Genomic DNA, 25,583 nt, shown 5'->3' with positions numbered 1-25,583 from the left:
GAGTGTTTGTTTCCTCTGTGGCCTGCAGTGTCCCCGATGCTGATAGTGAACATGGAAACGTTCCCAGATCTCCACAGAAGAGAGAAAAAAAAATGGCTCAAGAATGTTTGAAAATGGATGTAGTGTAGAAAATGACAGAGAATACTTTTTTAAATAGTTCAATATAGCGTAAGCTCGCCCCCAAGGTATTGGAGCGCTTTACACGAGCACCAGTTACATTACATGGATATTTCTTTTTCTATGCAGCGCAGGAAAAAATAAGTTTGTTTATTCCTATCACCTTTCCTGACCCCTGCAGCTGCTTATCACATCAGGCCGTGACACAAAGTTTGACTAATGGTGTAGGTAAGAGAATGTGTTACCATTTGTTTTTCTTTTTAAAATATGCACAGGCCCAGCAGGACACATACTTTGTGTGTGCTTCATTTAAACAGTTTTTATCATTATCATGGCTGATGCAGGACAACAATAAGACAATGCAAAATGCCCAGATAACGCTGGTGCTAAATGATCCTGCTGGAGAGAAATCATTTGTCTGTTAGTAGTTTTTAAATGCAGATGAGCTGTATTTTATGTGGAAGCTCAGTGGGTTACTGCCTTTGTCACAGAGATCCTTGTGCTACTTGCAGTTCAGTAGTTACAATCCTAACATAGGACAGTGACCAATGACCTGTCATCAAACAGCTGCAGACAAACATGAATGGTATAGTTAGAACTTCGCTTTCTTTTTTTGTGATATAGTTAGAACTTATCCAGTCTTTCATTATTCTAATGTTGCTAAAATGAGTAAGTGTGGGCAGATATACATTTTTATCAGTAAAGCTGACCCCCATGGAATACTCTTTAAATCCTGAGCTTGTGTTTCCCCAGACCAAACCCTCTTAAAATATACTGCCCACCAGTATGGATGACATGTGATTCCTACACCTTGTAATCCTCATTGGCTTATGTGACATTCCCTGTAGACTGATTTACATACTTGTATGATTCACTGTCTCTGTATAATGTGTGCGTGGTGTAAAGTACTGACACACACTACACTGATATGAGTAGCGCTACACAACAAATGAAATGCATATGAGAGAGGCGCTACGTAAAGATGAGGAGCACTGTTGGAGGGTTACACAAGGCCACACTTATTTTTTAAGCACGGGGTTATTAAGTGATTTGCCCAGAATCACAGGATGTTGAACCAACGCTGAGACTCGAGCATGATCCCCCAGTTCCAAAGCCAGCATCTCTGGCTGTTATGCCACATTCCATTTGTATCAGTGGTCTTCCCAGCTGCAAAGGAAGGGAGAACATGTCTGTGGTTGTTGCACATTTTTGAGCCACATTTGAGACCAAGTGCAAAACTATCTGGAGCCTTCAGCAAAATTCTATTTTTATGTTTTTTGCTCCCTCCTTAGAATTAATTGGTAATATTTGATGCTTTTGGTGTCAATTTGGAGCTGTCTGGTGCTGGCACCCTAGGCACCTGCCTAGTATTATTAACTCGCTTTATCATCAGCCCTTTATTTACTTTTAGACTCTGGCCATGGGCGTACATACCAATGGTTCAGCATGTGCAGTGGCATCGGGTCCTAGGAATGGGAGGGGCACACTGACTATAGCTGTCTTTCATACCAAACCAGGAGCCAGGGGGCACTTTCACCTCCTTAATTGAGGGCGCGTGAGGCTCGTGCTACGCCACTGACTCCAGCTTAACTGAAAAACTCACATTTTAGGGGCCTCCAGAGTACTATAGAGTTGGGGAAAGTCATTCCCAGGTTCCACAGCACAGAACCTTCATTTTCTTTTTTTTAAATACATTTTAGGTATCCAGTTTCTGCCCATGCTGTGCACTTTTTATTTTATGTTTGTTTTGCTATGAATTCTATTTCTTGTTATTCACATTGGTAATATTTTTATTGAAGAATCCAATAAAGAGCAGGTTATGAATTGGTACTTAAAGTCTAATGATGCATAGAATGAGCCCAGAACAGCAACGAAATGCTAAAAATAATAGAGATATATTCAGGGTAATGAATGGGACTGGAGTGTAGCAAACTATCACCAGAGTCATATGGGAGAGAGTAGGATACACATAAGAATGGAAGGACATTGTGGGTCGGAAGGGGAGAATCCATGTAAGATGTCATATCTAATAAGCGTTGGCAAAGCCAATAGGTCTGACGTTGGTTGGAGGACTATTGGCTGTACCATTGTATGTTTCTTTTGCTGTAGTTTATTATGAATTTATTGTTCCAAGATGGCTAATGGATGCTGAGAGAAGAAAGACATGAAGGAATCATTGAAATACGAAAGGGTGTAAATACAGCGGGTGGACAGCGGTGTATGAGAGACAATGAAATACTTCAGGGTGTAAACACAGTGGGTGGACAGTGGTGTATGAGAGATAATGAAATACAGGGTGTAAATACTGCAGGTGGACAGTGGTGTATAAGAGACAATGAAATACTAAAGGGTGTAAATACAGTAGGTGGACAGTGGTGTATGAGAGACAATGAAATGCGAAAGGGTGTAAATACTGTAAGTGGACAGTGGTGTATGAGATACAATGAAATATTACAGGGTGTAAATACAGTGGGTGGACAGCGGTGTATGAGAGACAATGAAATACAGGGTGTAAATACAGTGGGTGCGACAGCAGTGTATGAGAGACAATGAATTACAGGGTGTAAATACAGTAGGTGGACAGTGGTGTATGAGAGACAATGAATTACAGGGTGTAAATACAGTAGGTGGACAGTGGTGAATGAGAGACAATGAACTACTACAGGGTGTAAATACAGTAGGTGGACAGTGGTGAATAAGAGACAATGAAATACTACAGGGTGTAAATACAGTAGGTGGACAGCGGTGTATGAGAGACAATGAAATACAGGGTGTAAATACAGTGGGTGCGACAGCGGTGTATGAGAGACAATGAATTACAGGGTGTAAATACAGTAGGTGGACAGCGGTGAATAAGAGACAATGAAATACTGGGTGTAAATACAGTAGGTGGACAGTGGTGCATAAGACAATGAAATACTGGGTGTAAATACTGAAGGTGGACAAGGGTGAATGAGAGACAATGAAATACTACAGGGTGTAAATACAGTAGGTGGACAGTGGTGAATAAGAGACAATTAAATATTAAGGGGTGTAAATACAGTAGGTGGACAGTGGTGAATAAGAGACAATGAAATACTGGGTGTAAATACAGTAGGTGGACAGTGGTGAATGAGAGACAATGAAATACTACAGGGTGTAAATACAGTGGGTGGACAGTGGTGTATGAGAGACAATGAAATGAAGGGTGTAAATACAGTAGGTGGACAGTGGTGCATAAGACAATGAAATACTGGGTGTAAATACAGTGGGTGGACAGCGGTGTATGAGAGACAATGAATTACAGGGTGTAAATACAGTTGGTGGACAGTGGTGCATAAGACAATGAAATACAGGGTGTAATACAGTAGGTGGACAGTGGTGAATAAGAGACAATGAAATACTAAAGGGTGTAAATACAGTAGGTGGACAGTGGTGAATAAGAGACAATGAAATACTACAGGGTGTAAATACAGTGGGTGGACAGTGGTGAATGAGAACCAATGAAATACTACAGGGTGTAAATACAGTGGGTGGATAGCAGTGTATGAGAGGCAATTAATTACAGGGTGTAAATACAGTAGGTGGACAGTGGTGTATGAGAGACAATGAAATACTAAAGGGTGTAAATACAGTAGGTGGACAGTGGTGAATAAGAGACAATTAAATACTACAGGGTGTAAATACAGTGGGTGGACAGTGGTGAATGAGAACCAATGAAATACTACAGGGTGTAAATACAGTGGGTGGACAGCGGTGTATGAGAGACAATGAATTACAGGGTGTAAATACAGTAGGTGGACAGTGGTGTATGAGAGACAATGAAATACTAAAGGGTGTAAATACAGTAGGTGGACAGTGGTGAATAAGAGACAATTAAATACTGGGTGTAAATACAGTAGGTGGACAGCGGTGAATAAGAGACAATGAGATACTAAAGGGTGTAAATACAGTGGGTGGACAGTGGTGTATGAGAGACAATGAAATACCGGGTGTAAATACAGTAGGTGGACAGCGGTGAATAAGAGACTATGAAATACTGGGTGTAAATGCAGTAGGTGGACTGTGGTGAATAAGACAATGAAATACTGGGTGTAAGTACAGTAGGTGGACAGTGGTGTATGAGAGACAAATAAATACTACTGGGTGTAAATACAGTAGGTGGGCAGTGGTGTATGAGAGACAATGAAATACTACAGGGTGTAAATACAGTAGGTGGACAGTGGTGAATGAGAGACAATGAAATACTACAGGGCGTAAATAAGGTTGCACAACATAGACTTGAATTAACACAGGGCAGGGAGTAAACACAGTGGGCTCTGAAGTCGTGACCCTCAGCTGTCCTGCAGAGAACTGTACTCAAGTGCCCCATAGTCAATTTCATACCCCGCATCACGCATAAAGGTCAAGCTATTTTTATTCTCTAAAATTTCTCCCCATACTTCCCTAAATAAGTAACCATTCCAGGATGGTTGATATGCATTTGACCTGTAGAAGGGTACAGGGGACATATGGGTGTCCTTGTGTACTGTGGGAAGAGCTGTGACGAGAGGGGTTGGACTGTTAGAGACAAACAAGGAAGCCGTTCATATCTTTCTCTCTCTTTTCCATTGTGCCTGCGACATGCCTTTGTGTAGAAAAAACTATCACTAGGTAAAGAGGGGAGCTTGTCACAGCCACTAGTGAGATTCTACAGAGCTACCCCATTTCAACACCAGCAATGTTCCATGATTGTGTACTTAATAAATTAAATAACATGATATAATGTTGGCCCTGCCATAATGGTGGCACATATCGGCCCAATGTGCTCACCCATGGTATAATGGAGCCCAAACCAGGTAAAATGCGGGCGCTGGCATAATAGTGGTAATTCCTGTCTGATTGCGTGGTGCACAGCCCTCATACTTGCTTCGGCATAATGGCGGTAATTCTTGGCATAAGATTGGCGCATATGACATGAAACTATGACACATAGATATTCAAGGTGGAATCCAAAACTGTCTGTACGCACCGCGGTGCCCGAGCAACTTTGGGTGATGCCCGGAGGAGCTGTCCTATGCAGCTATAGAGGAGTTTGGCTCTGGTTCACCCCTTGGCCGCCACCTACCCAGCCGGACATCGGACATTGTTTTCCTCGTCTCCACGTTGTGTTTCTTTTCCCTCCCCCACCTCCTCCCTCCGTGATTCTTTGTCTGCCTTCTCTTTTCCAGCCTGACTCTCCTGTGTCACCTGAAGTACTTTCCCCCTTACCGTTTTTTTTTCTAATGTTATGCTATGCTTTTGTAATTCATGTAACTTTTGTAACTCCAACAACTGATGTAAAATGTATGTGGAGAGGTGTGGCTCACTGGTTAGAGGCGGCAGATCCGCAAGCAGAGAATCGGCCAGGGACCAGGGTTCAATTCCCGACGCGGCAGGGTCGTGGACCAGGGTCAAAACGGACTCAATAATTCTCGCCTCGGTACCTACTCTAACCAGGAACACACTCGGCAACTCTGGGCATTAGCTTGCCTCATCTCCACAACGGCCCCCCACATTCGCCGGGGATGCCTGGTTTCACCTTGGAGATACCCTGGAGGGACCATCTCACAGGGATAGCCAGGACGGGTTCCCCAGCGGTCTACAGCGCCAGGACGCCTCAGGGCAGCAGTGCGCTTTACAAGACACATACATTTACAAGACACATACATACATAACAATGTTCTGAAACAATGTCCTACTTCATGTAAAGCGCTCTGATACCTCCGGGTCTAGCCAGCGCTATATAAAACTTTTCAAACAAACAAACAAACAAGGCGGAATCTATCATGTGTTTTAGTGGTTCATGACAATAATTGAACTTTTTCACAAAAAAGATAACTTCTTGATTTATGTAAATTGAAATTATTTTTCAAGAAGGCAAAGCTGGTATTTAATAGAAAAACGTGTCTGCTTTCATAAACTGACAAGCTGATATTTTGGAGACAAATGACTGAATTTATTTAAAGCTGAAATTTGAGTGGTTAAAGGGCCCACTTGGGAAAGCCAACCCCGAACACACCTCTTTCACTTTGGTGTGCTTGCTGTACTCACTTCCTTCTTCAACTTGGTTCTCAGCTTTTCGTTCCACCACTTTTAGAATTCACCAGCCGCCACTGGTGCATGCGCAGCAGGCCCCCGACCTGAGAACTCCTGACTGAATCCGGAGCGGGGGGGGCCCCCTCCATATTCTTTGCAGGGGGGCCCCCTCAAGTTTCGTTACGCCACTGGCTTTGACCTGGCATCGGGAATTGCGAGGGACACAATTGGATGAACACATTAGTGCAATTGATGGAGGGAGCTCGGTTGTACTGGCAAGGTGACTGTAAAGGGTCCAGGGCTAAGTCTAATTCAAAGCCTGCTCAAACTGGTACAGAGAATAAAGAATTCAAATGCTACAAGTGTGGCACTACCGCACATCTTTCTAATAGTCCCAAGTGTTTTACCAGAAATGCCTCCTGCAAGAATTATGGGGAAAAGACCATTATGCCAGGGTGTGTAGGGGAGCAAATGTGTGTGCTGTGGAGGAAAACACAGAACTGGATGGTAAAGTGGGGTTAACTGTGTTGGGGGACTGTGTGATTGATGAGAGTAGTTTGATAACACCCAAGATGTTGTGGTCATTGGTGGAGTGACACTGAGTGTTTTGATGGATTCAGATTCTCCCTATAACATAGTAAAGGAACAGCAATGGCATTATGGAGGGGAGGGCCTTCAGCTGATTGGTGACATCAATCATGGAAACATGGAGTTGGGACAGTTGATGGCTGGAGATGGTGTTGAAGGTTGTGTGGTCCTGTATCTCTGCACTTGTGCCAATAACATTCTACAAAACATTTCCATGTGCAGAGCTTATTTTTATGGCACACCTCAACAGTAAATCCTCCATGTAGTAACCACACAGTGCCTAGCACATTCCCCCAGTGGCCATACATCCTTCATTGGCAGATCATATAAGGGCTAAAACAGCATTCTGTATACTCTGACAAAAGTAATGCAACAAAATAGAGCTACACATCAACTAGTTGTCTAAGGCATGCCAAAGTGCCTGTACACACCTGTGGGAAAAATGTGTGCAAAATCATAATTTTTTCACAAAAGTTCAAGAAAATGACCCAAAATGTTGTTACATTTCTGAAAAAACACTTACTGCAAGTGAAACTTCAACACAATGGCATACCTTGTGTTCATAATTGCAAAATGCCATGAGGAGACTGGTTTGAGGAGATGTGTCCCACAAAATATTTCCTACATGAGCCAGTCTCCTGCCGGGAAGAATTCTTACAACGTTTGTGCCTGTAACTACAGGACACCGAGAAGTATTCCACTTCCGACTTGATTGCAGTCGAAAAATGAATCATTGTGTTTGCCCAACCGGATGCAAAATGCTAACCAATCAATTGTCAAATAACATACTTCTCCTGACCTCCCTTAACCACTAAACGCATTATGCAGATTTTGGTCTGTGTTGTTGCTGGGGCCCCTTTACTGCATATCTCTTTACATTGACACATGGGCTCTAACCTTTCTGTCACCATTCAAGATAGCTCTGAAAGAGTACGTGCTATAGAGTAGCCATTCTAATGACTTAGTAGTGGTGATATAAGTAGACCAACCTAGTAAGAATACGATGAGGAGTTAAAAACTAGAAATGTATGGATGCAAAACAAAAGAAAAAGAAGAGCAGAACTGGATATAAATGCTGTCATTTTAATGAAAAACAGAAAAAACGTTTAGGAAGGAAAGAAGAAAGACTGTGAACCTGACAATGAGACTAAACAGTGTGTTTACATGCATGAGGTAAGCATCAACCTGAATTTCAGTATATAAAATTAAAAATTGTTATTGGATGTACAAATATCATTATATCTGTGGCCAAGTGCTTACCGTGACATCATGACATCATTTTATTCTTGTCCAATCAAATACTGTTTCAACATAAAGCAGTGCACAGTCCCACCCCACGCCTTCACATTTTCCCTTCCAGCCCAGGTTATCACTGTCTCCCTTCAATGTCTTTGAATTTCAGTACATTAAATGTAATAGAGACAATATCAAAACAAAACTCTGAAACTCTCGTGGATCCATAGAGGAAAACTCCACAGCACATTAACAATTTTAGCAGAAAAAAAGGCTTGACATCACTGAAAGTGGTTTACATTGTTGTATTGGGAAGTACCTCTGAGAGTCAGGTAGCCATATGCCAGATTGGCAAAGGACTGGGCGAGCCTCCAGTGTCCATCTCCATAGATTATTCTAGTGAGAGCCACGCATCGGATCAATTCTTTGTTTGCTTCATGAATCTAAAAAAAAAGTCAGAAGAACGTTATGATGCATCTTCAGAAACAAATCTCACTAGGACTATAAAGACTTAATATTAAAAAATGTTTGGTCTTCAAGTAAATGTGAACTTAGATACTTTCAGGAGCTAGAAAGAGGCAATGGGGCCCCTCCCCTATCCCTAACCTCCTATGCACTAGAGCTCAGGTTGGGCATTTAACAAATTACATCGCCAAGCCAACTCATGAGCCCACACTTGCTCTGCGGTTGTTAGGTAAGCATGTGATAAGTGGATCTCCAGCAGTGCTGTGGTGGGTGATGGGGACTGTCAAGCCACAAATACCCCCATCTATTTCCAAATGTCCACAAACACCCATGTTCAACCGACACATTTGCTTGTGTGTCTGTCAAGGTCATGGTACAACTTTGATGAGGAAGCCAATGGTGCTGTGGAGACCGTGATGGAGCAGGTAGTACAAAACTTTGTATACCTGCTCTATTTTCGCATGAAAATACTAATTATATAATCTATTAAATATAATATTATTAAATGAGTATTGCATGTATACTAATCAACATTATTAAAACTTAAACTATACATGGGATTTTCTATTTTCATGGCTAAATAACTCTTATAACTAAAATCTGTATGCATATTAACAATAGTATATGTGCTAATAGAATGCTGCATGATATATGTTGCTTTGTGATGTTGCACCCTCGAGGAGGATCGAAAAAGGTGAATATAATTGATTTAAATGTCGCTATATGCTAGATAAATACAAGCACATAGAGGGATTAGCAAGGGGTTAACATTAGAATCTCCATTTCTATGAATTAATTATTCTTTTGTGTTTGTTTCGCTTAAGTTGGCATCTGGGCCTAAATCCAATATGGCCGCTGTCACCACACGCAGAAGTGGCCAATGTCCCATGAGGCGCGGAGTGAGCTGCGCATGTGCGAGAAATCTCCTAAACCTCTAGCGACCTTTGCACAACATGTCCCCGGTCAAGGATACGAAACGGGACGTTCGCCAAGACAGGGGAACAATCAACCTTACAGTAAACCGCAACAAGCCGACACTTCGCTGACCAATGACCTCACCCCTCGAACTGTACTGAAAATCTGGGAATATAAATCGTACGATCCCAACCAACCAATCATGACTGTTCTAAAGCTCAAAATTGTATCTTCTTTAACTTGATTTTATTATAAAAAGCGTAGTAGAATAAGGAGGGGGTACTCAACTACTTCATTTTTCCCTTGTTCGAAGCTATGTTCGTGACGCCTTTCCTGAAGATCCAGATGCTGCCCGACCGCTTGATGACTGCAAACTTTTTCTAAAATCCACGGGCTATGATAGATGCTAGCACGATTTCTGGTCCTTTGATAAATTGGGACTGTAACGTGCTGAGCAGAGGACTTTGAGCTTTGGCCTGCTTTTTTGGACAATTTACGACAACATTTGGTTATGCAGAGCCAATGAATTAGAGGACTTCAGATAGCCAGATTAGGTAAATATGATGTTCTGCGATTTATTTGAATTGATCTAAAAATTCTAAACTTTGACGAGACGAATGCAAATATTAATCATTATGAATATTTACATAAACAAATATTGATTAACAAGAAATATGAGTTTGTGGTTTCATTAAGGGAAATAAGGATTCTGAGTCTTAAAATGCGTTTTAGCTGGTTCTAAATCATCATCAACCAATCCAACTAAATTGGTCCGTTGACCAAGTGGGTGGAGTGCCTTGATGTTTGGGACTGGGGATCTATAGGTGAAAGATGTTAATGTATATTTAGTAAAATAACTTTTCTCTCCCTTTAGGTTATAAGGTATTTCCACCCACATGTCCAGCACTTGAATTACTCATCCCTCCTGTGTGCAGACTCGTGAGAGAGACGTATGAGTGTTGGTGTTATGGGCCTCACCAATGAATGTGTGTGTGAATGAGCTAGTGTGACGTCGGGTCTGCGACGCAGGGAGGATATCGGTAAATGTTATTCCCCATTTCCGGATTTGCGCTGGAGCAGTTCTTCCTGGTAGCAGTATGATGGTTTTTATTGTTTTGGTTTGGTGATTATTGCTTGTAAATTGCTTATTGATTATTGATTGTGGGAAAGTATTGGTTTATGTATTAACACTCTATGTTGAGTCGCATCGAGTTCTGTCTTGTTTGACGGCTTCTGGGATGTAGGAAGTCGGAAGTTTATAACGGTTCCGTAGTAGAGTAGAGGTAAGCGCTGCTCTCGGGAAAGACGGGATTGTTGTTGCCCTGTAGGTACACGGGGAAAACGTGTGACGATTGGAGTTGCACGACGCATTGTCTGGGTTCGATTTGGTAACATCGTCGTGTGTTGCCATTAGGGATATTTTCTGTATGGGAGAAACGTATGGTAGCGAAGGTCACCTGTGAAATTTTGGTCTTAGGTACCATGAGTCCAAAAGGCACTCTGATTACGCTTATCACTGAAAGGTAATAGGTGTTCCTTAAGCTTGTTAGAAGGATAAAGTAGAGGGAAGTGCTACTTTATTAACGAGTGTAATAATTCTGTAGTAGGGCAGACTGTTCGCTGTTCTCGGGAAAGACAGAATTCTGTGTGAATGAACTACATTTTCTGTATGAAAGTGCGTGAATGAAATAGCATTCAGGTTAATTGTGAAACTTTGGTTTTATTTCTCAGGAGCAGAGCGTCTCCAACTAGGTGTCTTAATTCTGGAGAAACGGTTAGCTAATGCTTGCTAGAAGGGTAAGGTAGAGGGATGTGCTACTTTATCAACGGAAGTAACGATTCCGTAGTAGGGCAGAGGTAAGCGCTGCTCTAGGGAAATACGGAATTCTTGTGAGAAAGGCCATTAACTATTCTTTTGTTAGCGATAATGGTGGCGTTTTTATGTCGTTACTAACAGATTTGGGAGTCAGAAAGAACGTAAAAAGTTTGCCAATAAATTTTGTAAAGGAGGGGTCAGCAGGAGTAGCGAGAAAAGCTGACGTCAGAAAGACCACGCTGGGATTGGCCAGTCAGTAAAAAACGTAGACATTCCTGATTGGTGCGTTAGTGTGAGTCGCGCTGGGATTGGAGAATTACTGAAGTGATATAGACGCTCCGGATTGGCGCGTTAGTGTGAGTCGCACTACGATTGGTTAAAAACAACAGAATAGTCGCAGGGAAAATCTAGCGATACACAGACGACAAAATTATGTATTACGATGCACCAGAAAAGGAGAAAAAGTCCTGGCTTGGAAAAATCAAGAGTTTATTTAAAAAGGACAAACCAATTGTGACAAGAGAGGGACAGTTGCTTCCCCCGCCAAAATCACCTGCATCCTTTATGGTTGTGAAATACGGATATCATACATGTATTTGGTTGGACAATTGGGCAAAGTATACAAAACATGATGGAGTTTTAGCATTTCCAGAACATGGTTTATTTAATTTAGCGGTTTTGAGACATTTGATAGAAAGAATGAGGAATCTAGAACCAAGACCTAGACCAACACAGTTTGAGGCATTGACGGAATGGGAAGATGAGATGCATGACAGAGAACGACAGAGGAGTGGCGGAAGGTACAAATATATGTTTGGTAGATCATATGGACAGGCGAATCATGATGGTAGAATGAGGAGATGGCGAACCGCAAATATGACTGAGGGTTTGTTTCCTGTAAGAAATGCTGAAGAAATTAGCAATAGAAAATGTATGGAAAAGAGAAATAATATCGAGTCAAGAGGGTATGGTGTGCATGAATCGGAGGATGATGTTCTTGATGACATGTTTTATAAAAATCCACTCACTTATCAATCAGATTCCACTTTATTGACACCAAGTGCCCCAATGAAACAGACTCCACGAAATATAAAATTTGAATCAGTATCACAAGAAACAGCAAGAAACGATCCCTTTAGAGAAATAGAGAAAACACAACATGGTAAAATAGGTAATGAAAATTCAGCTGAACTAGCGAAAACCACTTTAGAATTAACTGAGAAAATCAGGGAATTAACAAAAAATGTGGAAGCCGTAACCGTTCCAGTAACTATAGGACCTGTAATGCCTATTTTTGATAAACAGAAGGATAGTGAGCATTGTCTGACTATTCCTTATAACAGTAATAAACAAAATGAGAGACCAGAAAAAATTGCAGACGAGAACCCATGGAGACAAACAACCGGTATTCCAGAACAAAGTACGCCTACAAATTTGACAGTAAATCGAAGTTTAGTGGATAGAATAATGACGTCAGAATCATTCCGAGTATCACCAAAGAGATTAGTACAACAAACTACTGAGAAAGATAGTGTAGGGCCTACTTCAGATGAATTAAGTGAATGGCTAAGGAATTTGCAGCAGAAAGATAAAGAATCCCAATCTATAGATGTGGCCAAGCTGAAGATTGTTTTGGAAGAATTAATAGTAGGGACTATCCCCACGGGGAAGTTAAAAGCCTATCAGGATGAAGAATTACTATTTTTATATAAAAGTATAACCTGGAGAGCAAGAAATCTACATGAGAGACTAGAAGAAGTGGCAAATGAAATGGGTATAGACTTCGAAAAAGTAAAAGCTTTACAAAAACCATACAGTAGATTTTTCTGAAAAAGATATTGAAAATCTGAATACCGCAGGAAGAACAACTCAGATTAAAGACAATCATTCTGATAAGAAAATGGGGAGATGTAGATAAATGGAAGAGTAGGTCGTTCCGAAAACGAGATGATGCCTCGGACAAAACGTTTGCAGCTTTCCCCGTAAGAGAAAAAGAAAAGGTGGTGACAGAATGTCCCATGAGAGAAATTCAAGGAGGAGGATATGTACATGTCCCTTGGACTAGACAAGATATTTTGTCATTTACCAATGATTTCCCTCGACTACGCGAAAAGCCAGTCGAGTGGTATAGGCAAGTGGATAGGTTCGTAAAGTTATCAAAGGTTTTATGGATTGATTTAAATAGTCTTTTTGACATAATAGTACCAGCAGATTTATGGACAGAGTGCAAGATAATGATAAACTGACCTACACAAGAATACCCTAGAGACCCAAAAACAGGTGCCCCTGATCCAGAAGTGATGAAAAAATATGAACAAGTATTTACCTTTCTAAAAAACAAAGTACCTCCCAAGGAGACTGATTGGGTAAAAATTGACAGGACTCATCAGGAAGCTAAGGAATCAGTACACGCTTATTATGGGAGGTTGATCCTTGCCTTTAAGCAGTTCAGTGGTGATGAAAATTTGAGTGAAAAAGATTTATGTCACTTTGTATACCGATTTGTATATGGGCTGCGTCCAGAAATAAGTGAAATGATTAAACAGCATACAGTGGACTGGCAAAATAAGAAAATAGATGAAGTACTGAGACATGCAAAATATTTTAGTGATGAAATTGAAGCCAAACAGCATACGTTAAAAGAAAAGGCTATGTGGGCACAGGTAAAGGTGGCAGAAAGACAGGAAGCTCAATTGATTGAACAGGCAAATGGTGCAGGTATGAAACCTAAATTTAATGTTGGAAAAGGAAAGTGACAATTTAATATAGAAGAAGCCAAAAAGAAGTGGCCATGTCATAATTGCGGAAGAATAGGGCACTGGAAATCCAAGTGTAAATTTCCCCTGAGTACTAATGGTGATAATGCATCATTGAATTCGTAGGTGCAGAAAGAGGTGAGTTGTCAACCACAGCGACAGCAGCAGGTTGTTGCCCAACAGAATCAGGCACCAAAACCGCCTTTTCCACAGAGCGTAAATCCTCAGAAATACAGTAATGAGACAGGATTCTACAACGAAGAACAGGTAACTAAGTGCTGTTTCTCAGTATTGGCTACAACGTGATGAGAGTGAGCCAGAAGAAAGCTATTGGCGGTGCCGAGGGGAGGAAGAAGAGTGCGTACTTGGCGCAACTCTAGAAGTAGATCAGACAGGCCCTTTTGTCGATGGAAAGGTAAATGATGAAAATATTACTTTCCTAGTAGATACTGGTGCTACTCGTTCAACTGTCAGGTCAGCTGATGTTAAAAACCTTCCTCTCTCGGATGAAACAATCCAAGTAGTTGGGGTATCCAACAGACAGATTAAAATGTATCTCACTGAACCAGTAAAAGTTAACATAGGGACATTTTCTGAAATGCACCGCTTTGTCGTATGTGATTCAAGCCCTGTAAATTTGTTAGGAAGAGATTTATTGTGCAAAATGAATTGCACCATATTTTGCACTCCCGATGGTATAGCTTTTGAGACCCCCGATGAAGATGTACTATATAAAATGACTATGGCTAATATGGAACCTGAGATTACTGAGGCATTTGCTGTATTTAACCCTGAAGAACTACCAAAGGAACTGAAAAAGACAGTAACGGCAGAGGTCTGGGATTTCACTGGGGAAGATGTAGGATTAAGGAAAAATGTAGATCCTGTAAGAGTGACTGTAAAGGAAGGAATAAGTTACCCAAATATTCCTCAGTACAAATTGACACCCGAAATAATTGAAGGAGTTACTCCTATAATAGCGAAAATGATTAAACAAGGTATTTTGAGAGAAATAATGAGTAGTCCATGTAATTCACCAATTATGTGCCTGAAAAAGCCTAATGGAATGTTCAAAATAGTGAAAGATATGAGAAAAATAAACAAAATAGTTGTGTCATGTTGTCCTATTGTACCAAATCCATCTGTGATTTTGTATCAGATTCCACATGATGCAGAATGGTACACAGTAATTGACCTTTGTCATGCTTTCCTTTCCATCCGATTGCATCAAGACAGTAAGCAGATTTTTGCGTTCCCGTTTGGCGAACGCATTTTGGCATGGTGCCGAATCCCACAGGGGTATACAGAGAGCCCCTCAATGTTTAACAAGATATTGAAAAAGTCCTCAGAAGATCTAGAGATGTCCGAGAGCTCGGTACTAGTGCAATATATAGATGACCTGCTTGTGGCGTCAAAAACACGAGAAGCTTGTGTGGTGGATACCATAGCATTGCTAAGTCATTTAGCAGATGGAGGACTTAAAGTATCCCCATCGAAATTGCAATTCTGCCAGAAAGATATTTAGGCCATAAAATTGAACAAGGATTGAGGAAAATAACTGCAGAGAGAATCAAGATAATAAAAGGAATGAGAGCCCCAATGACGCAAAGAGAAGTAAGAATGTTTCTTGAAATGGTAGGATATTGTTGTCAGTGGATAAGTAACTTTTCCCAGATTGCAAAACCTTTTGGTACGCCTGACGAGATGTGATGTAAAAGATCCCATTGAATTGAATAAAGAAGAGTTAACAGCCTTTAGACAATTAAGAGACAGTTTGTGTGAGGCACAAGCACTTGGTATGCCTGATTATGAGAAAGAGTTTGAACTATACTGCAACGAAAGGAATGGATGTGCACTCTCTGTATTAATACAGAAACATGTAAAACTGAGAAGACCAATTGCATATTTTTGAGCTATACTCGACCCAGTAGCTGTAGCGTTACCTGGTTGTCTGAAAGCAGTGGCTGCCACTTGTAGGAGTCTGGAACAGAGTGAAGGAATTGTGATGGGATATCCTGTGCGAGTATTTGTACCTCATGATGTGGCAATCCTTCTAACAAGGAGCCGCACTCAGTTCATGACACATAGTCGGCTGACTAAATATGAAAAAGTCATATTAGGTGCAACGAATGTGATCCTTGTGAGATGTCTGAATGTGAATCCTTCAATGTTATTGCCAGATGCTGATAATGTGGAAGTCAGAGATGATGTGGATCATGACTGCCTGGATGTGCTTGATTTCTGTACAAAACCACGACCTGATATGAAAGATGTACCTTTGACAGAAAGTGACTATGTGATGTTTGTGGATGGATCATGCTTAAGAACAGACGAAGGAATTTTGAGCGCAGCATATGCAGTGTGCACAGTAGCAGCAATAATGGAAGCATCATACCTAAAGGGAGTAAAGTCAGCCCAAGATGCTGAACTTTTTGCTTTAACCAGAGCATGTAAGTTGGGGAAGAATGTGAGAGTGACTGTGATAACCGATAGTCAATATGGCTTCGGCGTTGTGCATGATTTTGGCCAAATTTGGTCACAGAGAGGATTTTTGACTTCAAGTAGAACCCCTATAAAGAATGCTGAAGTGGTTGGGAAATTGCTTGAGGCAATACAGCTGCCTAAGCAATTGGCTGTTGTGAAGTGTGCTGCACATTCAGGGACCGGAGATTACATTGCAGCTGGGAATCAGTATGCAAACGATATGGCTCAATATTGTGCGCGAAATCAGAATTCGGTAAACAGGGCAAAAGAGAAGGAAATGAATTCATGTCCCTTGTTGTTTACTAACATTGTGAATACATGGGAAGAAGTGAGGCAGTTACAGGAAGAAGCAGGAGATGAGGAAATGAGACAATGGGTCAAGGCAGGATGTGCACCAAGGGAAACAGATCATGTGTGGGTCTATTGGGATGGAAGACCAGTTATGCCTGATAGCATGGTGTCAGCCATGGCCCGGATGTATCATGGACAAGCACACGTAGGGAGAGATGCAATGCTTAGATTTTTTAAGCAGACATGGTACAATGCAAAATTCAGACTTGTAGCTGAGAGTCTTTGTCAACGATGCCTTATATGTCAGCAGTTCAATCCTGGAAGAAAAACATTGGGAAGTCTAGGAACGATAGGTCGAGAAGGAGGGCATTTCACCAGAATGCAAATCAACTTCATTGAGATGCCTCCCTGTAACAGGTTGAGGTATGTTTCAGTGATGGTCTGCCTATTTTCTAGATGGGTAGAAGCATATCCCACAAGAAGAAGTGATGGAATAACAGTGGCAAAAATGCTTTTGAGGGAGTTTATCCCAAGATTTGGGTTTCCAGTCACAATTGAGTCAGCTAGAGGAAAACATTTCCCTAATGAAATCATGAAGCTAATTTGTGAAGCATTGGATGTACAACAAAAACTGCATTGTGCCTATCGGCCAGAGGCTTCTGGTGTGGTAGAACAGATAAATGACACTGTTAAAAACAGATTAGGAAAGGTGTGTTTAGCCACAGGACTGAAATGGCCTTTTGTCTTGCCTCTGGTACTCATGACTATTAGATCAATTCCAGATAGGAACACAGGTTTGAGTCCCCACGAGATTGTGATGGGGAGAGCAATGAGGCATGTATTCATACCAGTCAACAAGTTATTGCCTATCTCTGATGACTTGGTGTTGGATTACTGTAAGGGGCTGGCTGATGCCGTACATTCTGTGTTTCATCAGGTTGGATCAGATGCCACCACCCTTGAAAAGAAGCCAGCTCATGATCTGAGCCCAGGTGACTGGGTGAGAATTAAAGTGCACAGAAGAAGGAACTGTTTGGTCCCACGTTGGAGAAAACCACGACAAGTGATTTTAACTACAACAACAGCTGTAAAGTGTGCAGGAATAAAGAACTGGATCCATGCTAGTCATACCTTGCAAATTCCAAACCCAGTGGATAACAAGGAAGGAGAGTATTTTGAAGAATCAGAAACTAGCTCTGAATCTGATACTGAAGACACTAGAACAGGACAAAATTCTGAATGTGGGGAGTCAGAACCAAATTTGACCGTTGCCCCAGAGAACATTCCCTTGAGGAGGAAGTTGCAGATTTCTGACACCAGCTCAGACTCAGAGACTGAACAAGCACAGGTACATACAGGAAAAGAGAAAAATAGTGAAGAGACAATTAAAGAAGTTCTCGATAAAGAAATTCCTGATGGAAAGTTGAGAGAAATTCCACCTGAAGTAACAAAAGCAGATGGTCAGGTGACAGATACAGAAAGTGAGGGAAAGAGTTTTGCGGAAGACCCCCGAGGAGTTGTAGGGAATTCGAACATCTAGTTAGAGGAAGGGACGGTTAGTCAGCAGGAAGACTGTGTGCAAGAAACACGAGGAGGGACAGAAGTAGGGAAAAGAAATGAAGTGGTGGAAAGAAAAAAAGCTGAAAGTAAAAGTCAAGTTGAAACAGAATCAGAAGACAGTGATGAAGAAGCACCAGAAGGTCGAGTCCTGAGAAAAAGAGCACGGAGAGCTGAGAAAAATGAAAAGGGAAATAAATTGAAAAGATCATCAAGAGATGAAATCTGGCCAAACTAAATAAAGATATTAAGATACCGACTGACACAAGTAAATTCATCCAGAGCTGACCAAGTGAATGAAGTATCTTGTCAAGGTAATTGAAAGACGAGGGAAAAACGACAACAGAAGAAAATAAGAGAACAAGAAAACCTAACCAGAAGCATAAGTCGCCGGAATGGTCATATGTGGCGCTGCCTGAAATAAAAGAAGAGGCGGATAGCCAAGAAAATCCAGAGGTGACTGTACCAGAAGTGGTTGAGGAAGACGAAGAATCGGAAATCCTGAGAGTTATCTTGGCCGACATTGGAGAAGAAACGGATGTTCAGGAAGTTCTGTATCAAGATTGTGAAAGAAAAGTGAAAGACGATCAAATGCCAAACTGTAGCTTAGACCAAAAGTGATACCAATGGGAAGACAGTAAATTACTGGAAAAGACATAACTGATAGAACCAAGTAGGTGCTTAGAGCCTTGGGTTAGACAAAACTAGTTGTGAAGTAGAAGAGACTAAGTCAAAAGACACTGATCATTTTTCGAAATGGCAAACACAGAGAATAGAAAAACTAAATGTGTATTTCTTAGACGGTGGTTAAAAATATGTTGTTGTTATACAGGATTACTAATGCTTCTGTGGAGTGTTTTGGCTTTGATGATCTCATTTAAAGTTACACTAGAAACAATAGAAGGACATAGTGGGAATAAAACTAATGTAGAAAAGTTTCAGAAAGTATATCCGACTAATATAGATAGAAATTATTTACATAAAGACAGGTCTATAAATGATTTCTCTAACAATGTATGTTTGAAGTAACTATATGAATATGTAAAGACAATGGACGTGAGGGACTGCTACGTCTGCATGCAGTTACCTGCATCTGTATCTGAGGGAGTGACCTATCATCACCTCCCAGTAACGTATGGAATAACATGTAGTGTAATAGCAAGTTTGTTTTACAAAATAGAGAAATTAGAATATTACTTTTCAGATGTAGATAACATATTTTCACAAGTACCTGTAATTAACAAATTGAATAAAGTAAAACCTGCAAAGGTATTAGGTGAATTTTTCTTAGAAACTAAAGAATTAACATTAGAGTCCATATTTAGAAATAATCTAACTTGTAGTTTAGAGAAGGAGGAGAAAGTATTCTTGGATATGGTTGAAGAAAGGAGATTGAAAATGCAAAAGAAAGCATCTGAGGGAAAAGAAGAAAGGACAGTCTGGGATGTTGAAAAGGAAAACCATTTGAAAAGAGAAGCTAGTCCAACAATGGCTTTAGATTGGCCTCAGAAACTAAAGTTGTGTATTAGAAGGAATCAAACTGCATATGATAATTATTTTGTAGGTACAAGTGATTGCCATGATACATATCGAATCATGGGTGGATGGGGATTTAAAGGAGGAAATTATCCAGTTTTTCCTGGATTATATTTTATCTGCGGGAATAAAGCATATTATCGATTACCAGATCACTGGTTTAGCACATGTTATGTGGGCCTAGTTTTCCCAAAGATATTCCATGTGGGAAGAGGAAGAGATGGTGTACATGAGTTAGGTAGACAACTAACACGTAGAAAGAGAGAATCTTGGTCAGAAATTGTGGGAGAAATTTTTGGAGCATTGATACCAGCAGTGGGAATATCTCTGAATGCACATAAAATTAGAAAATTATCAACAGTAGTGGATCGCTTGTCAACAAGCACCGCTGGAGGATTTTTATTGGTGAATACAGAAATGGTTGCCATGTGTGCCATGATAATGCAAAATCGACTTGCCCTTGATATAATTTTGGCAAAAGAGGGTGGAGTCTGTGGAATGCTGAAAGTTCAACATTGTTGTACTTATATTCCGGACGAAAGTCAAGATCTAAAGTAATACATTAAAAATATAACTTGATTTGCATGAGGAAATTGCACCACTGGAGGTTGAAGGTATTTGGGAAAAGATTGGAAAGAAATTGTCTTCTATTAAAGAGTTCTTATTAAAATTAGGTAGTACGGGGCAGATTTATGAGGCCCGTTTCGCCATCGGAACGTCACTTTTTGTGACGTTCCGTGGCGCAGAAGCCTGCGTGATATTTATCAGGCAGCACTGAACAACTTTTTTTGGCTTAATGCTGCCTCATAAATATCAGTCCCTTTAACGCAGTGTTCTGCGTTAAAGGGGCGTGCAATGGGTGTTGCTGGGGGCGTTCCCAGCAACATCCATGGCCTTTTGACACTGCCCCAGATTTACGAGAAATCGTAAATCTGAGGCAGCGCCAAAAGCTTCCGCCTCCCCAGGGGAGGCATAAGGGAGGCGCAACGGGGAGAAATATCTTTATTTCTCCTCGTTTTTCCTTTTTCTATGTGTGCTGCATTCTGCAGCACCCATACAAAGAGGAAAAACCTCTTGTGATTATTTTTGTACAGAAAGGTTTCCCTTCCTGTACAAAAATATTCATCTCCGCAACGCAGGCACCCTTGCACCATGGTGCAGAGGTGCCTGCGTTGGCGCAGGCAGCACATTGTGCGCCGGCGCAGGGGAAAAGGACAGAAATGCGCCGCATTTTATAGATACGGCGCATCCCTGCCCTTTTCTTTTGCCGTAGGGAAGCGCAGCAGGAAGGCCTGCTGCGCTTCCCTACGGCAAAACCTCATAAATCTGCCCCTACATTTATAGGTAAAATCTTATTTCCACTAACCTGTGTAATTTTCTAGTATTAGTTATAAGACTAGGATGTTTATGTTGCAAAAGAAAGAAAATACAGAAAAATTTAAAGAGAGAAACTTTGAGAAAGAAAGAAAATAAAAGACGAGAAAGAGAATTTGAAGAAGTAGAATTAGAAGAAATGAAAGATAGTATGTACAGAAAAGCAAGAGGAGAAGAAATTGGGGATACAGAAATGTGAACTAAAATTCTATGAATTCATTTTCTTTTCATAATAAATTTACAAACTTTTAGGTATTGTGTTGATAAAATCACCAAAGGGGGGATTGATGGAACAGGTAGTACAAAACTTTGTATACCTCCTCTATTTTCGCATGAAAATACTAATTATATAATCTATTAAATATAATATTATTAAATGAGTATTGCATGTATACTAATCAACATTATTAAAACTTAAACTATACATGGGATTTTCTATTTGCATGGCTAAATAACTCTTATAACTAAAATCTGTACGCATATTAACAATAGTATATGTGCTAATAGAATGCTGCATGATATATGTTGCTTTGTGATGTTGCACCCTCGAGGAGGATCGAAAAAGGTGAATATAATTGATTTAAATGTCGCTATATGCTAGATAAATACAAGCACATAGAGGGATTAGCAAGGGGTTAACATTAGAATCTCCATTTCTATAAATTAATTATTCTTTTGTGTGTGTTTCGCTTAAGTTGGCATCTTGGCCTAAATCCCATATGGCTGCTGTCACCACACGCAGAAGTGGCTATTGTCTCATGAGGCGAGGAGTGAGCTGCGCATGTGCAAGAAATCTCCTAAACCTCGTAGCGACCTTTGCACAATGTGTCCCCGGTCAAAGATACGAAACGGGATGTTCACCAACCTTACAGTAAACCCGAACAAGCCGACACTTCGCTGACCAATGACCTCACCCCTCGAACTGTACTGAAAATCTGGGAATATAAATCGTACGATCTCAACCAACCAATCACAACTGTTCTAAAGCTCAAAATTGTATCTTCTTTAACTTGATTTTATTATAAAAAGCGTAGTAGAATAAGGAGGGGTACTCAACTGCTTCATTTTTCCCTTGTTCGAAGCTATGTTCGTGACGCCTTTCCTGAAGATCCAGATGCTGCCCGGCCGCTTGATGACTGCAAATTTTTTATAAAATCCAAGGGCTATGATAGATGCTTGCACGATTTCTGGTCCGTTGATAAATTCGGACTGTAACGTGCTGAGCAAAGGACTTTGAGCTTTGGCCTGCTTTTTCAGACAATTTACAACAAAATTTGGTTATGCAGAGCCAATGAATTAGAGGACTTCAGATTAGGTAAATATGATGTTCTGCGATTTATTTGAATTGATCTAAAAATTCTAAACTTTGAGGAGACAAATGCAAATATTAATCATTATGAAAATTTAGATAAACAAATATTGATTAACAAGAAATATGAGTTTGTGGTTTCATTAAGGGAAATACGGATTCTGAGTCTTAAAATGTGTTTTAGCTGGTTCTAAATCACCATCAACCAATCCAACTAAATTGGTCCGTTGACCAAGTGGGTGGAGTGCCTTGATGTTTGGGACTAGGGATCTATAGGCGAAAGATGTTAATGTATATTTTGTAAAATAACTTTTCTCTCCCTATAGGTTATAAGGTATTTCCCCCCACATGTCCAGCACTTGAATTACTCATCCCTCCTGTGTGCAGATTCGTGAGAGAGACGTATGAGTGTTGGTATTATGGGCCCCACCAATGAATATGTGTGTGAATGAGCTATTGTGACGTCGGGTCTGCGACGCAGGGAGGAGATCGGTAAATGTTATTCCCCATTTCCGGATTTGCGCTGTAGCAACCGCATAGGGTGGTGTATGGCTCCTCTAGGGATATTCTACATAGCTCTGTACTTTAAAATCTAGCTTCCTGAGCTGCAGTTATACTCTTCTGCTTGGGGTTTAAAACAGCTTACCTAGCTACTTCTTCAAACTGCCTTGTTTAGACAGAAGGGATTTTTAGCCTCTACTTAAGTTCTCTGCCTTTCTACAGCCAATGATAAGGGGCTCACCTCCATTTACATTGAAGGTGATCATGTGCCATGCTCACACCAATATGCACTGTGTATTGGCGCACTCATGAATAAAGGCAGAACGCTTTACCCCTCTCCGGCTAAACCCAATGTAATATATGCCACATAGTGGTGCTAAATAGCCACTGTGCACAATTAAGATGGGAGCTTGAGGACTGAACAGTAGCTGAAGTGTCACCATGAGCTTATCCAACCCCTGGTTCAGAATCACAATCTTCAAATGATATATGACTAACATGTCTCAGTTATCCCTCATGTACACAATGTTCACACAACAACCAGCACATTCAAGCTCTACTAACTGAAAAAATCTAACAACTGCTATATTTGTCAGTAACCAACTTCTGCATGGTATCCCCAATGCACTACTGATCTGTCACACACTATTTAACAAGTTACAACTGTATCTCATTTCTGCAACAATGCTTTTTTTGCTGCTGATCTGACTACAACTTTCCTGCCCCCAACGTTCCTCAGAAGATCACTACAAAGGAACAAATCTGATTAAATATCCTACCCTTGAACTGCAAATCTGTATAACGAATATCCACCTAGCTTCAGAAAATATTCCACAAACAGGTCTCAGAAAGAAACTTATGGTGTAAGTAGGGTTTCCAGGTTTATTATTTCCTATGTTCGCAGAAACTAGGGAGGTGAGGGAAATTCATTTCAAGCCAACATACCATCTAAAGGACATCCTGCTACCACATAACCATCAAAGCCATTTTCCATGCCTCTGTGCTAGAAACTGAATAAGTACCTTTTTGCCAATTCTTCTTCAATACTCCCTTATCTAGTCCCCTTTGCCCACATCTCCCAGGGCACCACACTGCTTGTGATGATCAGAAGCTCCCTTTTTCCTTCCTGAAAACCATGACCTAATGGCATCTTTATGCCACCCATGTATCATCTAAATCCAATTTTTTTTTAAACATAGTAAGCTGTCTCGAAGTGCCGTTCATAGTAACTTTGTGTTGATGTTCTTCTATCGCCCAGTGGATTAGAGGCACACATTTTCACAGTTATTTTCATGCAATATATCAGTCCATATTTGATTTTTTATTTTTTAAAGAAACCTTTATTACACAATAAAAATACATACAAGGGCCTACAACCACCAAGGCCGGAGGCTACAGAGCCCAAGGGCCCGCAATGCAACGCCACACATTCAAATGAACCAGAGGCGAAGCTCCCGGCAGTTCGTGAGCACATGCAACAGGCCGTGGCCATAGGCCAAGAGCAATCGGAAAAAACAGTTTCATTTTCTATTAAATACAACCCACACTCAAGGCAATGAGAGTCCGAAATAGCAGCGTGCGCTTCCCAGGACGGGGGACAACGTACAGTGTCCGAAGCAGTTCTTGACAGGAAGTGGTAGTGGGGGGCGATGGGAAGACAAAGCATGGAACACACCTTACACAATCCCGCAGAATGTGTGGCTAGGGGGAGAAAGCAATATCAACCTCTAAGGGCAGAGGCGGGGCGCAGATATGTCCACGATATGAATTCCATGGACCCCATACCTGAGTCCATTTCCCAGGCTTGCCTCTCGCCACATACACCGTCTTTTCCCTAAACATACACCAGTCCATATTCTCCTTCCATACCGCAATCGTGGGCGGCCTCGGGGAGCCCCACAGCTGTGCAATGTTACGCTTAGCCACCATGTACCCCAAAGTCACCCACTGCGTCTGTGCCACATTATAGTCGTTCGGTTCCCAGACATTCAACAAACACCTCCTAGCCTCTGGCAACAGAGCAACGTGCGTGACCTCCTCCATTACGGTGTGGATACCGTTCCAAAATCGCACAACCTCCGAACATTCCCATAGGATATGAAGAAAGGTACCCGACAGGCCACAACCACGCTTACACATTCCATCCCTCGAGTAACCCATACGTAGCAAACCGGGCCCCGTGACATACACTCTATGGAGGATCTTCAGCTGTACGAATCGTAAGCGGGCCGGGATCGCCACCTCTTTTGGGGAGGCCACCGCCGATACCCAGTCCTCATCGTCCAGTTCCAAGCCGTCGCCCGTCCACGCCTCCCGCAGACGGATCAGCAAGTCCGCGCGATCATTAATAAGTTTTTGTTAGATCAGAGAAATAGTGCTGTCGGGCACATAGCCATCCAACACTCTATCCTTCAGCGGGGAATACTCGGGGATAGCAGCAACGTCCGGAAAGACCGAACACAGCGCATGGTAGACCTGTGCATACCAGAAGTACTCTCTATCATTTAATTTGTATTCAGTTTTAAGCATTTCAAACGTTTTGAAAGACCCCTTCGCCCAAAGATCACCCACCTTACATATACCAATTATATCCCATTTCTCAAAG

At 41.2% G+C, this 25,583-nt stretch overlaps 1 protein-coding gene across 1 annotated transcript in view; it reads right to left on the bottom strand.

Annotated features, from left to right (window-relative positions):
• TTC23L (tetratricopeptide repeat domain 23 like) overlaps positions 1–25,583 on the bottom strand; it is a 145,718-nt gene that overhangs the window by 84,337 nt on the left and 35,798 nt on the right. Inside the window, exon 4 of the mRNA XM_085640707.1 lies at positions 8,294–8,417. Coding sequence (XP_085496833.1) covers positions 8,294–8,417 — 124 coding nt within the window. The remainder of the gene's footprint in view (positions 1–8,293; positions 8,418–25,583) is intronic.

The sequence above is a fragment of the Triturus cristatus genome, chromosome 2_1 (assembly GCF_964204655.1).
Source record: "Triturus cristatus chromosome 2_1, aTriCri1.1, whole genome shotgun sequence".
Taxonomy (NCBI): domain Eukaryota; kingdom Metazoa; phylum Chordata; class Amphibia; order Caudata; family Salamandridae; genus Triturus; species Triturus cristatus.
The sequence above is the reverse complement of the archived record's forward strand: the minus strand, read 5'-3'. Positions and strand labels throughout refer to the sequence as shown.